Genomic DNA, 14,667 nt, shown 5'->3' with positions numbered 1-14,667 from the left:
GACTTTTGAGCCTACTGCTCAGTGGACAAACTAACCTGCTTCTAGACTTCTTAGCAATGAGACAGGGGGCACGGGTAGGAGTGGTTTGTGATCACCTTGGGCTCTGGCTTCTCTGATAATGAGGCACCCTACTAATTAAGCTTGTTCTGAAGCCAGAGCTGAACTTGGAGAATCCCCTAGTTCTACGCCCTGGCCAAGTCCCTTAACCCTCATTGCCTGGCCTTTAACAGCTCTTCTGCCTTCAAACTAATATACAGCATTGATTCTAAGATGGAAGGTAAGGCTTAAAAAAAGAATCCCCTAGTTCAACCCGATCATTTTAAAGATGAAAAAGCTAAGTCTGAGAGAAGGAAAGCAAGTAGGTAACAGAAGTGGTGTTCAATTTAAAGAGATCTGAGAAGTAGAAACTATAAAAATGACTTTGTTTTATTCTTTTAACCCTCTTAATATTTACAAGAAAGAAAAAAAAATGAGATTGGCTTACAAATTTCTTGGCAAATGAAGAGAATGTTGCTTCCTGAGCACCTATCAGATAAAAGTTAGCCCCACAACTGTTAGAACAGCTGTTTACAGTACAAATGGAGTCATCTGGTTCACAATTGTCTTCTGACGTGCTGCCTGGTTCAACCCTAGCTCCAGATGTCATTGATGTTACAAGTGCTGACTGGGAAAATAGCCTTCATCCGCCCTTGCCCTCCCCATTCCCTCTCGTTACAGTAATTATCTTAAATAACCCCGGAAGGCTTCTGAATGAGCTTTTCAGGAATATTGCAGAAATCACCTCCTCAGTGTTCCTCGTGGCCTTTGCAGGGGAGGCCGTCTCCCCTATTGGAGATGGATGGGATGGAAGCTTTCCTATCCAGGAATCAATCCAGAGGACCTGGCAGGACCTTCACTAGAACAGGGTGGTCAGTGCTTTCCAAGGGTCACTCACCTGGGGCTAGATATAGCCAAAAACATTAAAAATGGGAGGAGGAACCCCTGGCTTTGTGGGGATGGGTTTCAAGACCACTGGTCTGTAAACTTTCTGGCTAGGGCTACCAGGCTCCTTGCAGAAATGACCCATCTCTCCTGGGGAAGCTGGACTTTTTCTCCAAAGCCCCAGGCTGGGCACAGGAGACTGAGGCAGCCCTCCTGGGCTCTGGTAGATGGGTTGTCCATGGTACTGGAATGGACAACAACTCCAGGCACTCATTCGGCCCATGAGGGAGGCTGAAGGGACCTTAGGGGATTCCTTCTCTGCCCTGGGAGAAGTAGGTACAGGTGCAGTCTCTGAACCCAAAGTCTCAGGTCTCTTTTTACTTTTTTTCCCCTCGTAAGCAGGAACCTCCCTATGGCCAGAGAGCCCATCTAACCCCCCAGAGTAGCTTTGGGCAGGCCGAGGTTCTTCCCAGAAGGAAGCAGGCAGCTGTCTTTTCCGCATGGGTACTTGGTCTGGCCTGGAGGCCTCTGGGATTTGCTCTTGCAGGGCCTGCACTTGAGGAAAATTCTCTTCCATTCCCCGGTTTCCTGGGCCCTTCTCTGTGCTGCCATTAGAGGGGGTGCGGCAATGGCTATCCTCAGGCCCCCTTTTTGAGTGAGATTCCCCAGATCTATTGGGATAGCATCTTGGCAGCCGGGAATATTTCTGAGAAAACCGCTTGAGCTGTTTCTGCAGATACTTTCTGTGGTCCACAGAGCGTCGGCAAGGGGCAGACTTGTCCAGGGCAGCTTTGATGTCACTGGAGGCCAGGTTCACGAAATTGAGTAGCATCTTCACCTCACTGTCGGATGCCATCTCCCTGGGTACGCCTCCCGGAGATTTCCATGAAGAGCTGCTATTCCCTGGCCTGCAGCTCAGCAGGTGGACAAAGGGCAGACCTAATAATAAAATGACCACAATAACAATAATCATAGTGATAGCAGTAGCTAGCTGGCATCTATCTAGCCTTTAAAGATCTGCAAAGTGCTTTACATGCATTGTCTCCTTTTGGCAAAATGAGGACATGGATAACTGTGGAAAGCACATGACAAACCAGTCAAGATGCAGTTGCCACCTCTGGCAGGCGCCCACCCACCATCCACGATTGTCTACTTCCCTGGTGGGTGAGCACCTAAAAGCCTGACCAGCAAACTTTTCCTTTCATCAGCATTAGCATCTGCCACATTTAGAACTTTTCCCGGCTTTTGAAAGCAGTTCTCTCTCCCCCACCCCACCCCATTCTCCTTTCATTTTCCTTTGATCCTCCAGTTTTCCTCTCTGGTCCCCCTGAAAACCTTTCTTTTATTTCCAGCTCCTCTCCACTTGCATATTCCCAGCTTCTTTCCTTCTAAGCGTCTCCCTCTTATTCTCCCTCTCTTACAGTAAGTACACCAATCATTTTCTCCCACTCCCCAATTCTCCATCCTCTTCTCATTTCTCTCTCCCGAAGTCCAAACTTCTTCTTACTCCTCCATTCACAGCAACCTCTTATTCTTCCTGTCTCTCCTACATATATATCCTCGGATTCTTCTTCCACCCCCAATTCACATCTCTATTCTCTCAACGCTCCCCCCCACCTCATTCCCTCTCATTTGCCCATTTACTCCAACCCCGAATATTCTTTCTTCCACCCCCTCCCAACACCCCTCTCTCTTTCTACTTATAACAGCGCCCCCCCCCCTTCCCAATCCTCCTCCTTTTTTCTCCCATCCTGTAAAAGGCCTCTCTCTTCCACTGTCTCAGAGCTAGAGAAGGAAGCTCTCTGTTCCTGGCTCATCTGGTTACATAGGTAACAGCGAACTCGGTAAAACATCTGTAGCAATTTCATGCCTTCACAACCGCCCAAATACCCTCCATCCCAAACACAGGCATGCAGGCACTCATCCCCCTCCCCTCTCTCCTTTCCTCCCTCCCTCCCTCCCTCCCTTTTTTCCCTCCCTCCCTTTTTCCCTCCCTCCTTCTTTCCCTCCCTCTCCTTCTACCCAACCCACTGTGGGCCAAGCTGCCTCCCAAATATTGACTGTTACTGTATGCGGCTGAGGAGGGACCCGGCGGCGGGCTAATCTTGTTATGCAGGTTATACACGACCAACCTTTGGAGAAGCAACCAGCGGCTAGGAGTGTTTAGAAGCAGTTTAGCGGCCCTTGAGTAGTCTGAATGAATACCAACTCCTTCGAGCTGGGGGACTTCTCCGGCCAATCAGGAGCCACTCTGCAAATACAAAGACTCCCAATCAGGCGTCGGGCCCCCTGTTCCCACATTCTTTGCCAGCACAAATTGTTACCATGGGGACCATCACAAAAAAGACAGCTAATAAAATACCATCATTTCCCGGCAAATTTCTGCCCCCTCATTTCCCCCCTCCTGTTCCCTACCCCCTCCCCTACACACTTTTCCTTCCCTCCATCCTTTCTGTGTTGGGGGGCGGGGAGCCAGGAGGGCGGTTCTCAAGCGCCCGGGACGCGGGCTCTGCTGATGCGGAGTGAGCGAAGAACAGAAACTTGAAACTCTTGAAGTCAGCCTAGAGAGGCCTGGAGACGTGGGCGGCCATGCTCCAGTGAGGCGGGACAATTAGGGAGGGGGCAAGCTGATGAGGCTGTCTACTTTTAAGAGATGCGGAGGTGCTGGCCTCGAACCTCGGCACTGACACTTATGAGCTGTGCGATCCTGGGCAAGCCACTTTCATCTCGCTGTGTATCTCAGTTTCCCCATGTGTAAAATAAGGATAATAATATGGGGATGATGAGGAAATATACCTCATCGATTTGTTGTTGGGATTAAAGAAGATGGCATGAGTAAAATGAAGCACTACACAAAACCTCGATTATTATTATTGTTAAGTGATCCTGGCAGGTCATCTCATCTCCCTGCTATCGGATTTCCCCATCTGTAAACTGAGGCCAAGTTACCCTAAGGCAAATCATTTAGTTTATCGTGCCTCGGTTTCCTCTTCTGTAAAATGAGGTTAATAAGTGGGTCTTGCCTGGTTTCTCCATCTTTCACGGTGCTTCTACTCCTTCAATCAATGTTTTGTTGAAATGAATTCAATGTTGAACCTGGGCAAGTCACTTACCGGGCCACTGGGGTCTTCAGGTGCCTTATCCGTGAAATGGGGATATTAGTATTGTAAAGAAAATGCTTTGGAAATCTCGGTGCGCTCCAGAAATGCGAACTGTCGTTATTATTACTATTATTATCAATAAAAGCTCTTCTCCATCTTTTTTTTTTTTAAACAAAAAAGATGACGGGTGGGGGAGGGAAGGAGGAGAGGAGAGGAGGAATGATGTCAGAAGAGGTAGGTAGGGAAGGACCCGGCACTCTAAAGAGTTGCGGGGATAGATATCCATGGAAAGCCGGCCTGAGCGTTGAAGAATCTTGTCTTTTATGTTTGCCCCCTCAATTGAGGCGCACAAAGGCTGAATTACCCATTCAAACTGGCCGGACAAAGGGATGGAGTTGGATAGCCCTCTTGCATTTGTAGTCAAACAGTTAGAGACTTAAATCGAGTCGTCATGATGGAGAAAGAGTTAGACAAAGCCCATAGAATTACCATCAGCAAACATTTTCCTGTGTCATATTAGCGAGTCGCCATGGCTCCCCCTGGCCCGGAGACAATAGCACAAGTTTGCACACTTGGTCACTATCACCCTGCCAACGCTGGCGAGGAGCGAAAACAGGGCGATCTTTGAGGGAGCGAGCATGCCCACTGCGGGGCCTGGACCGTGAGGGGGAAGAAAAGCGTGTGAAATGCTAATTGAGCTGCTTCCTTTATTAACCCGGAGCTCTGGGAGGGAGGCTTCCCCCGCGGCTGTGGCCTCCGCCTCCTTGTCCCCCTCCTGGTCCTCTCCCCGGCTGTCCGAAGCCGGTGGCAATAACTCAATAGCCCGGGAACCCAGGCATCTCACCAAGCGCCCGCCCTCTGGGAGAGCCCAGGAGAAATCCTGACCCCGTGAATTTCAGAAATGCCGACAATTCCTGTAGGTGGCTCAGCCCCACACACGAGCGAGGCAAGTGGAAACGCTGAGGGCACCGGGGCTTCCAACTGGTTTCACATGGCTCCTTTCCACGAATTTAGGGGAATTCTCCTTCAGGGCACGTTGGCTGGTCCTCAGTAATGAGAGGGGTCCCCTTCTGTTCTGAGTGTGCGAATTTGGTACTCCTTTCTTTAGGACTCAGTTTCTCAATCTGAAAAATGAGAGAGTTGGCCTAAAAAGTCCCTTCCACATCTAAATCTGTGATCCTATGAGGATCAGGGTTTCCTATCCTGCGGTTCATGAACTTTAAAAAAGCATTGATAATTATTTCAATATAATTCTAACAGTAGTTTGTGGATGGATAGACTGGCAGCCTGATTTCTAAGCTTCTACTTCTAAAATACTGCGTTCTGCATTCTAATATTCCATGTTCTAAGGTCTCTTCTTGCTTCAGCTTTCAATAGTCTGTGCTCTAACATTCTGGGTTCCATAATCCTTCCAGCTGCAACATCCTATGATCCTCCAATCAGTTCCTTTAAATTATATTTCAAAGGAAACATCCTTAGGCCAATTAATTATTGAAAGCCAATAGGTGTGAGACTAGGGGGTCTTTCCCCCTTCACCGCTATAAGGAACTATGTGAATAAAAAATGTCAATAGGCTCTAATAACTTGGGGGGGGCAGAGAATACGCTGCTGGCTCTTCAGACAAAGGCCAGCTAAATCATCAGAGGGTAAGCCTTGCCAGAGAGGAATCTTTGCAGTTAATCACCTTAGGGGTAGTAATGATTTTAAGAGATTAAAGGATACCTAAGTAGCAAAGTGGTCCTGTGAATTGGAAAGTTTGCTGGATTTGGAGACAGACCTGTGTTTAGACTCTGCCTTTGAAGCTTTCTACCTGTGACCTTGGTCAAGCCCCTTAACTTCCTTGGTTACCTCAACTGGACCATGAGGGAAATGTATCAGTCCATCTCTAAGGCTCCTTCCAGTTCTGAATCTGTGATCCTATGATGATAATGATAAAGGGGTTCTTAATCTGGAGTCTATGAACTTAAAAAAATGATAACTGGATTTCAGTTCAGGATCTCCCCAATGTCTTAGCACAATTTTAACTTTAATAGCTTAAAACTTTACACTTTATTAGCTTAAAATTACACTAAGATTTTTGGGAAATATTATATTATGAGTTTCCTTTGTAATCCTATGTATTTCATAGTTGATTTATTTAACTTAATATTAATTATTTATTTTTAATTAAAATAATATCTTAATGATTTAATTAATAAATAATTAATCAATTAAATGAATATAATTTAAAAATAATTTTGAAGTTGAGAGCCAGCCCTAGAGACAGGAGGTCCTGGGTTCAAATGGGCGAGTCACCTAATCCCTATTGCCAAGTCCAGTGATGGCAAACCTTTTGGAGGCAGAGTGCCAGGTCTCAACACCCCTTACCCCAGACTGAGTGCCATGCTTCACGTGACCCACCTCCCTTCCCTCTACCCTTACCTTACCCCAGGCAGGGAGGGAGGAAACACTCCCATTGGCTGCTGGGCAGAGGGGTAGGTGAAATGAGGAACATTCTCAGGTACATGGAGAGGGGAGAGGAACAGTTTTTCCCTGAGTCCCTCTGGCTTTTGAGTAACAATCTCTGGTGGGTGACTACAGGCATGCCATAGATTCACCTTCACTGGTCTAGCTTTTACCACTCTTCTGTCTTGGAACCAATATACAATATTGATTGTAAGACATAAGGGTTTAAAAAAATAATAATATTGAAGAGGTTCTATAGGTTTCTCCAGATTGCCAAAGGGGTCTGTGACTTAAAAAAAAAAGGTTAAGAATCTCTGTTTTAAGAGAACATTTAAATATTAATAACTATTATTCTCAGCTTGTCTTCAAACCACCAGTATTTTCAGTGAACTAACAAGCTATTATTAAATGCCTAACATTTTCTAAACACTGGACTAGTTGTGGGGATCAAAGATTAAAATGAAGCTGTCTTTGCCCTCAAGGACCTCATTCTTATCCAGTTCATTCTGAATATAGCTACATACAACCCTAATAGTTTTAGCACAGCTATTTCATTATGGAAGGACAATTTGATCTACAAGAAAGAGAAATATACTGGGAATGAGAAGAGCATTAGCATCACAGGTTTTTCATTTGTAAACTCAGAATGTTGGAACCCCTTGAATCCAAAGATTTGCAGCCTTGAGCTAAATTCACTTTGACTCTTAGTTTCCTTAATGTATAAAATGGAGATAATAACATACTGAAACCAGAGTAATGCCAAAGCTGGAAGGAGCTCTGATCCAGAGGCAGAAGAGCTGTATCTGGTTCTAACCTAACTCTTACACCAATATAGGTGGAGGACCTAGAGTTAGGAAGATTCAAGTTCAAATCTAGTCTCAGACAGTAGCTGTGTGACCCTGAGCAAGTCACTTAATCCTGTTTTCCTTAGTTTCCTCATCTGTAAAATGAGCTGGAGAAGGAAATAGCAAACGACTTCAGTATCTTTGCCAAGAAAACCTCAAGTGAGGTCACAAAGAGTCTCACACAACCAAAAAACATCAATAAACCATGAAGCAGTAAAGAGATGGAGGCAGTTATCATGGCATTTCATTAATCAAATCCCTGAAATGACTTCCTTTTTCCTAGCTCATCAATTCCACGTTCTGTGGTCACGCATTCAAAACTCTGCATCATTTGCTCATAATTTCCCTTTCTGACTCTCCAAAGAGCACTGGATTTATTAGTCTGGAGAGCTGGTTTTGAATCTCAGCTCTGCTACTAACCCCCTGTCTAATCTTGGCCAAGGAATTAAACATTTCTGGGCTACAGTTCTTTCATATGTGAAATCAGGAGGTTGGACCAAAACGTCTCTCTAAGCTAAGGTTTAATTCAGATCATACTAGATCCTATGATTTCTCTGACATGAACCCAGTACTCTAGTCAGGCCATTCTTCTCACTGTCCCCACATCATGCCATGTTCATATCCATCTCAGTCCTTTGATCCACGCTCTCCCCATTCCCTGGAATATCTTCTGAGAGGATACAAACTCTTGCTGACCCACCTTCAATGCTGTGGAGATGCTCTCCATCTCCAGTTCCCTTTCTCTGGATTTAGAGGCTGCTGTGGTATTTGGAGAAAAGACTGGCTCTGGAATTCGGTGACTGGGGATCTGGTCTTGTTTCTGGCTCTTTCTGGGTAAATTAACCCTACTCCATGAACTTTTATAAACAAAGGGTTATGGTGCCTATTTTACAGACTTATCTGGATCATCAAATGAAATCATGACTGAAAGTCTGATATTACCAACAACTTATCCCATAATGCACCATTTGCATTGGGTTCTACTTAACACTTTTGCATAAATCTAATCTCTCTGGATAAAATAGAAATTTTCCAAAGATAGGGACCCTGTTTTTTATACACATAAAAATACTTTTTTAGGCTTCCTTACTCTGTGTCTCAGTTTCCTCTTTTGTAAAGAATACAAGCTCATGCTTCACAGATAGGAAGGAAACACGTATTTATCAACTAACTGCTATGTGCCAGGCAGTGTGCTAAGTGCTTTACTAATACAGGTATCCCTTCCACATTGTCACTTTCCCCATTTTGGTTTCCATACATTGTGGATCAGCATAAATTAAATGGGAACTTGGGGGAAGTTTTGCAGAAGCCACAGATGACACGGAAAAAGTTTATAAACTCAGAAAAATGCATAAAATATGTGTGTAATAGTATATAATATTTACATATTTTATCTTTTAATGCCACAAATATAGTCAATTTCTTTTTAAAAATTAAAATAAATAAACAGTTCAAGTTTGCAAAAAGGTTGTGAAAGCCAGCAGATAAAACACAAAGGCTAGAAATATTAACATTCACCTACACATAGCCTATGACCAAATACTTTATCTAAGTTTTACAATAAAGTCCTGTAAACACTTCATTAAGGAAAAAGAAAAAAATCAGACTTCTTCTCTGGTACAAAGGGAGGACCAAAAAGTTTTATATGGATTTCCCAGATCATGAGGATGCCTTGAACCTAACTCTTGTGATGTGGAAGGGATACCTGTATTTTCTCATTTAATAGTTATGACAACTCTGGCAGATAAGTGATATTATTAACCCCATTTTACCAGTTGAATAAACTGGGGCAGACAGAATTTAAGTGATTTTAAATGACTTGCCCAGCATCAGTAAGTATCTGAGGTCAAATTTGAACTCTGATTCAAGGTCCAGCAATCTATCCTTTGCATTACCTAGCTGCCTGTGATCATAAGATCATAGATCCTAAGAGAAAAGAAATCTTTAAGGTCATCTTTTCCAACACCATTCATTTTGCAATTGAGAAAACCAAGATATATTAATGACAGTGAGGATTTGAACTCAGTACCTAGGACTCCACATCTAGTACTTTTTTGCTCTACTTTCTTGTAACTACTTTTAGACCTTATTATTCCTACTTTAAGGTTGAAGACTTGCTCAAGGCTACCAAGTAGGGGAGCTAGGACCAGATTTTGTTTTTGTTGACCAGTCATTTTTCAGTCATGTCTAACTCTCCATGACCCCATTTGGGGTTTTCTTAGCAAAGATACTGGACTCATTTGTCATTTCATTCTCTGGCTCATTTTATAGATGAGGAAATGGGGGTAAACAAGGTGAAGTGACCATCTAGAGTCACATAGTTAATAAATGTCTGAGGTGGATTTGAACTAATGAAGATGAGTTTTCCTGACTCCTGGCTTGGCCCTCTATCCACTGTACCACCTAGCTGCCCTGGGACCAGAACCAAAGCCCAAACTTAGGTGTCTGTATTCTTAGTCCTATGTTCTTTATAGCAAACTATATCTACCTTTTTCATTTATTATTTCATAATATTTAATTTTATTAAATATGGTGGTTTCTATATGAATGTGTTATGAGAATATGAGATCATGGACTTAGAGCTAGAAGGTATTTTTATAGATGGGGAAACTGAGGCCAAATAAGTTAAATGACTTTCCTAAGGTCACACAGTATTAGGGAGGGATCATTTCTGACTAGTAGAAGGATAATAGAGGAAAACTTCCTGAAGTTGGTAGCTTGTAAGTTGGGTCTTGAAGGATGGGCAGGATATTCTCAAAGATGGAGAGGGCAAAATAGAGAAGAGTATATTCATAGATGGCGAGTAATCCTATTTGGTTGGACAATAGAGGAGAGTACTGTGAAATAACCACTAAATCTGATGCCCTTTGCTCAGTCCTTATCCTACTTGATCTCTGGGCACCTTTTGACCCTTCTGACTATTCATTCTTTCTGGGTAATCTCTCCCTTGGATTCCATGACACCTTACTTGGGGTTCTTCTCTTACCTACCAGATTGCTTCTCATACTGTATAGGTAGATTACCTTCTATCTACTGTCTTCTGAGCATGGGGTTCCTAACAAGATTCCGTCTTGATTCCCATGTTTTTGCTCTCTCTCTTTCCTCTTCCTTGGTGATCTCACCTGCTTCCTGTTTCACTGTTATTGTTGTAAAGTTGTATCTGACTCTTTGTGACCCTATTTAGGTTTTTCTTGGCAAAGTTACTAGAATGGTTTGCCATTTCCTTATACAGCTCATTTTGCAAATGAGCAAACTGAGGCAAACTGGGTTAAGTGACTTATCCAAGTTTACCCAGATAGAAAGTATCCAAAGGCAGATTTGCACTTAGATCTTTTTTTGATTTCAGACCTGGTGCTCTATCCACTGTCCCAACTAATTGCCAATATCATCATAAATGAATCCATGGATTCAGCCTTTAATATTTCTATTGAATTTCCTTGTTGTCAATTACCTGCTGAAAATCTTTTTTTTATTTTAAAAACCTTACCTTCTGCCTTGAATTTGCTACTAAATATCAGGTTCCAAAGTAGAATCAAGGAAAGGGCTAGGAAACTGGGGTTAAGTGACTTGCCCAGGGTCACAGAGTGAGGACGTGTCTGAGACCAGATTTGAACCCAGGACCTACCATCTCCAGGCTACCTTTGTATCCACTGAGCCCTTACTTGCCCCCTGAACATCTACTCTTGAATGTTCCTTTGGCATTTTATGGTGGTAAGACACCAGAAACTATCTAGTCCAACTTTTGACCAAAAAAAAAAAATCCCTCCAAAACATTGCCAAGACTTATCTTGAAATCTCCTATCAGAGGATTCCTTACAGGGTCATTAGCCACCAATGTGATGTCACTTTTGGATGGTTCACATCATTGGGGAGTTTTTCTTTGTATTTGCCTTCCTGCAACTTGCATTCATTCATTATAATTCTATCTTCTAGGACCAAAACCAACAAACCAAATCTTTTCCAGATGATATTCCATCAAATTCTTGAAGATATGTCATCCCTCAGTCTTCTCTTCTCCCAATTTCTTCACACTAATCTTCATATCAGAGGGACTTGGGGCTCTTGGCCATTATAGCTGTTCAACTTTAGACATTCTCCATCTTACCAATGTCTTAAAATGTGAGGCTTAGAACTGAAAACAATTCTGCAGTTGAGGTCTGGCCAGGTCAGAGTACAGTGGAACTGTGATCTCCCTCATTCTCAGTCTTTTTATTTTTATTTTTTTAAACCCTTGCCTTCTGACTTAGAATCAATACTGTGTATTGGCTCTAAGGCAGAAGAGTGATAAGGGCTAGGCAATGGGGGTTAAGTGACTTGCCCAGGGTCACACAGATAGAATGTATCTGATTTGAACCCAGGACCTCCTATCTCTAGGCCTAGCTCTCAATCCACTTAGCTACCCAGCTGCCCCCATTCTCAGTCTTTTTAAAAAGAGGAGTATAGGGGGGCAATTTGGAATTATGCCCAAAGGGCTTTAAAAGAATGCCTACCCTTTGACCCAGCCATAACACAGCTGTCTGTGCTGTAAAAATAATAAGCAATGAATTGATTACAGATATAAACTGATTAGATACTCTGCTGTACTTGCAAAGTATCTTCAGTTTATATAAGTGAAGTTAAGCTCATAAATGAACTTCCCTTCAGGGCCAGGCTCAAGGATACTAAGGAGACTCTTGTTATACAAAAAACTATTTATTGAGAATATAAGGATATAAGAGGATTTCTAACTCTAAGGGATTCTAACTCCACCCAAACAAAACTCCCTGGTTCCATAAGGAACAGCTTCTCCTGTTTCCACAGGCTACTCTGATCCTTCCTGATCTGACTAACCCAAATTTCCCTGTTCTACAATAAACTTACACTATTATCCTTATAAGAAGTATATAATTCTTAACTTTGTCTCCAAGTTATAAAAATAACAAAGGCCAACTGGCTGAACCTCAGCAAGAACCAAGTTAGGACTCTGAGCCTTAGCGAACTCAGAGTCCAAACCAAAGATCAGGTCTTTCTTTGGTCTTTTCAGAGATAAAAGAATTTATGAAAGAGCAATAGTCACTAGTGTTTCCCAAGATGGAAAAGGAAATCACTTAACTCCTTCTGGTTTTCCCCTCCGTTCCTTCTACCTCAGACAGTGAGGAGAGAGAGAAAAGAAGATGTCACCTGCTCCCAGCACACTGAGAGAGTGTAACTGCCACTCCCTGAGAGTAAATGCCAACTCCTAGAGAATAACTGCCACAGAAAAGTGATTACACCTCCCACACACACACTGTCAACATTTCTAATATCATCCTTATAGTACCTCATAGAGATTATAAGGAAAAAAAAACTTGTACAAAAATATTTGTAGCCACCCTCTTTATGGGAGCAAAATTTTGGAAAATTAGAGGGTGTCCATTGATTGGGGAATGGCTGAACAAATTGTGGTATATGTTGGTGATGGAATATTATTGTACTGAAAGAAATAAAGAACAGGAGAAATTCCATGTGAACTGGAACAACCTCCAGGAATTGATGCAGAGTGAAAGGAGCAGAACCAGGAGAACATTGTACACAGAGACTGATACACTGTGGTACAATTGAATGTAATGGACTTTTCTACCAGCAGCAACGCAATGATCCAGAACAATGCAAAGGAACTTGTGAGAAAGAATGCTATCCACATCCAGAGAAAGAACTGTGGGAGCAGAAATGCATTGGAAAAGTATATGATCGAACATGTAGTACAATGGGTATATGATTAGAGTTTTTATGTTAGAGAATCATTACTGCAAATATGAATTATGTGGAAATAGGTTTTGAATACACATATACACATATATAACCCAATGGAACTACTTGTTGACTTCAGGAGGGGGAAGGAAAGAGTGTGTGTGGGGATCATGAATCATGTCACCATGAAAAATATTCTAAATTTAAAAAGGAGAAAAAAAATTTTAAAGAGGAGTATACAGGGACCTAGGTAGCTCAGTGGAGAAGGAACCAAAGCCTGGAGGTGGGAAGTTTGGGGTTTGAATCTGGCCTCAGACACTTCCTGGGCAAGTGACATAACTCCAATTATCTAGTCATTAACACTCTTCTACCTTGGAATCTAGCAAAACTTACAAATAAGACAACAAATATGGAGTTGCATGCTAGCTACATCTATTTCTCTATGGCTTATTATTTAAGCCATCATGATGTGGCCCTGAGATACTTCTCAAAGTCTTAGTATGTGTGTATGCATATATACATATATACCTTAATTTTCTTATCTGTAAAATGGCCATAAAAATAGCACCCATTTCTTCAGGCTGTTATGAGGATCAAATGAGATAATAGTGTGTGTGTGTGTGTGTGTGTGTGTGTGTGTGTGTGTGTGTGTGTGTGTGTGTGTGATTCTAAGGCTGAAAGTAAGGGTTTAAAAAGAAGAGGAGCACAGAAAAATATTTTGGCAATCAAAAATGAATCGTGATTGGCTCATACTGACATCCAGATCTTCAGATGAACTACTTTCTAGCTAGCTAGGTAGTACAGTGAGCAGAGTGCTGACTAAACTCATCTTCCTGAACTAAAATCTGATTTCAGACACTTCTTAGCTGTATGACCCTAGATAAGTCACTTAACCCCATTTGCCTCAGTTTTCTCATTTGTAAGATGAGATGGATAAGGAAGAAAATAACAAATTACTCCATTGTCTTTGCCAAGCCCCAAGTGGGATCACAAAGAGTTGATCACAGCTGAAAAGAGAGAACAATAACAAAAACACTTTCTAGCCATGATTTATACTCATGAAACTGATATTTTGAACTTGTGCAAGACTATTACATTTATCCTTATTAGATTTTAACCCAGTGAATGTGGTCCAGTGTTCCAGTGTTTCAATCTCATACATCCAAAATGGAACTCATTATCTTTACCTTTAAACTCAGCCCTCCATCAAATCTTCTGTTTTTGTTGAAGGTACCTCATCTTCCCAATCACCTTGGTTTGCAAACTTGGAATCATCCAAACACTTATGAGGATATGTCTGGAGCCAGGAAGGTCAGATTTCAAATGTGGTCTCAATTACTTACTGTGTTACCTGACCAAATCACTAAAACTCTGTTTGCCTCAATTTTCTTATCTGTAAAATGGGTATAAAATAGCACCTATCTCTTCAGGCTGTTGTGAAGATCAAATGAGATAATAATTGTGAAGTGCTTAGCACAGTGTCTGGCATATAGTAAGTATTCTAGTTTTGTTAGTTTATTATCATCATTTCCTGAACTCTTCCATCTGTCTTACACCCCTCTAATCTAATTAGTAGTCAAGTCTAATTGCTTCTACTTCTACCCCATTCATATTTGTCCCTTTCTCTCCACTCATATGATCTCTAC

The 14,667-nt window shown here is 42.2% G+C and overlaps 1 protein-coding gene across 4 annotated transcripts in view; it reads right to left on the bottom strand.

Annotated features, from left to right (window-relative positions):
* Positions 1-405: 405 nt before the first annotated feature.
* Positions 406-14,667, bottom strand: part of FAM181A (family with sequence similarity 181 member A) — an 88,337-nt gene continuing 74,075 nt past the window's right edge. For 2 of the 4 annotated variants that reach the window (XM_056810510.1, XM_056810512.1), the window contains 2 exons: positions 3,054-3,172; positions 406-1,860 (listed from right to left, as the gene is read on the bottom strand). In XM_056810510.1, the coding sequence (XP_056666488.1) occupies positions 941-1,777 (837 nt within the window). In that variant the 5' untranslated portion in view covers positions 1,778-1,860; positions 3,054-3,172 and the 3' untranslated portion in view covers positions 406-940. Of the gene's footprint in view, positions 1,861-2,952; positions 3,173-3,352; positions 6,110-14,667 lie in introns of those variants that run through there. The other 2 variants (XM_056810511.1, XM_056810513.1) reach the window with 2 other exon arrangements.

The sequence above is a fragment of the Monodelphis domestica genome, chromosome 1 (genome assembly GCF_027887165.1).
Source record: "Monodelphis domestica isolate mMonDom1 chromosome 1, mMonDom1.pri, whole genome shotgun sequence".
In the NCBI taxonomy this organism is placed as follows: domain Eukaryota; kingdom Metazoa; phylum Chordata; class Mammalia; order Didelphimorphia; family Didelphidae; genus Monodelphis; species Monodelphis domestica.
The sequence above is the reverse complement of the archived record's forward strand: the minus strand, read 5'-3'. Positions and strand labels throughout refer to the sequence as shown.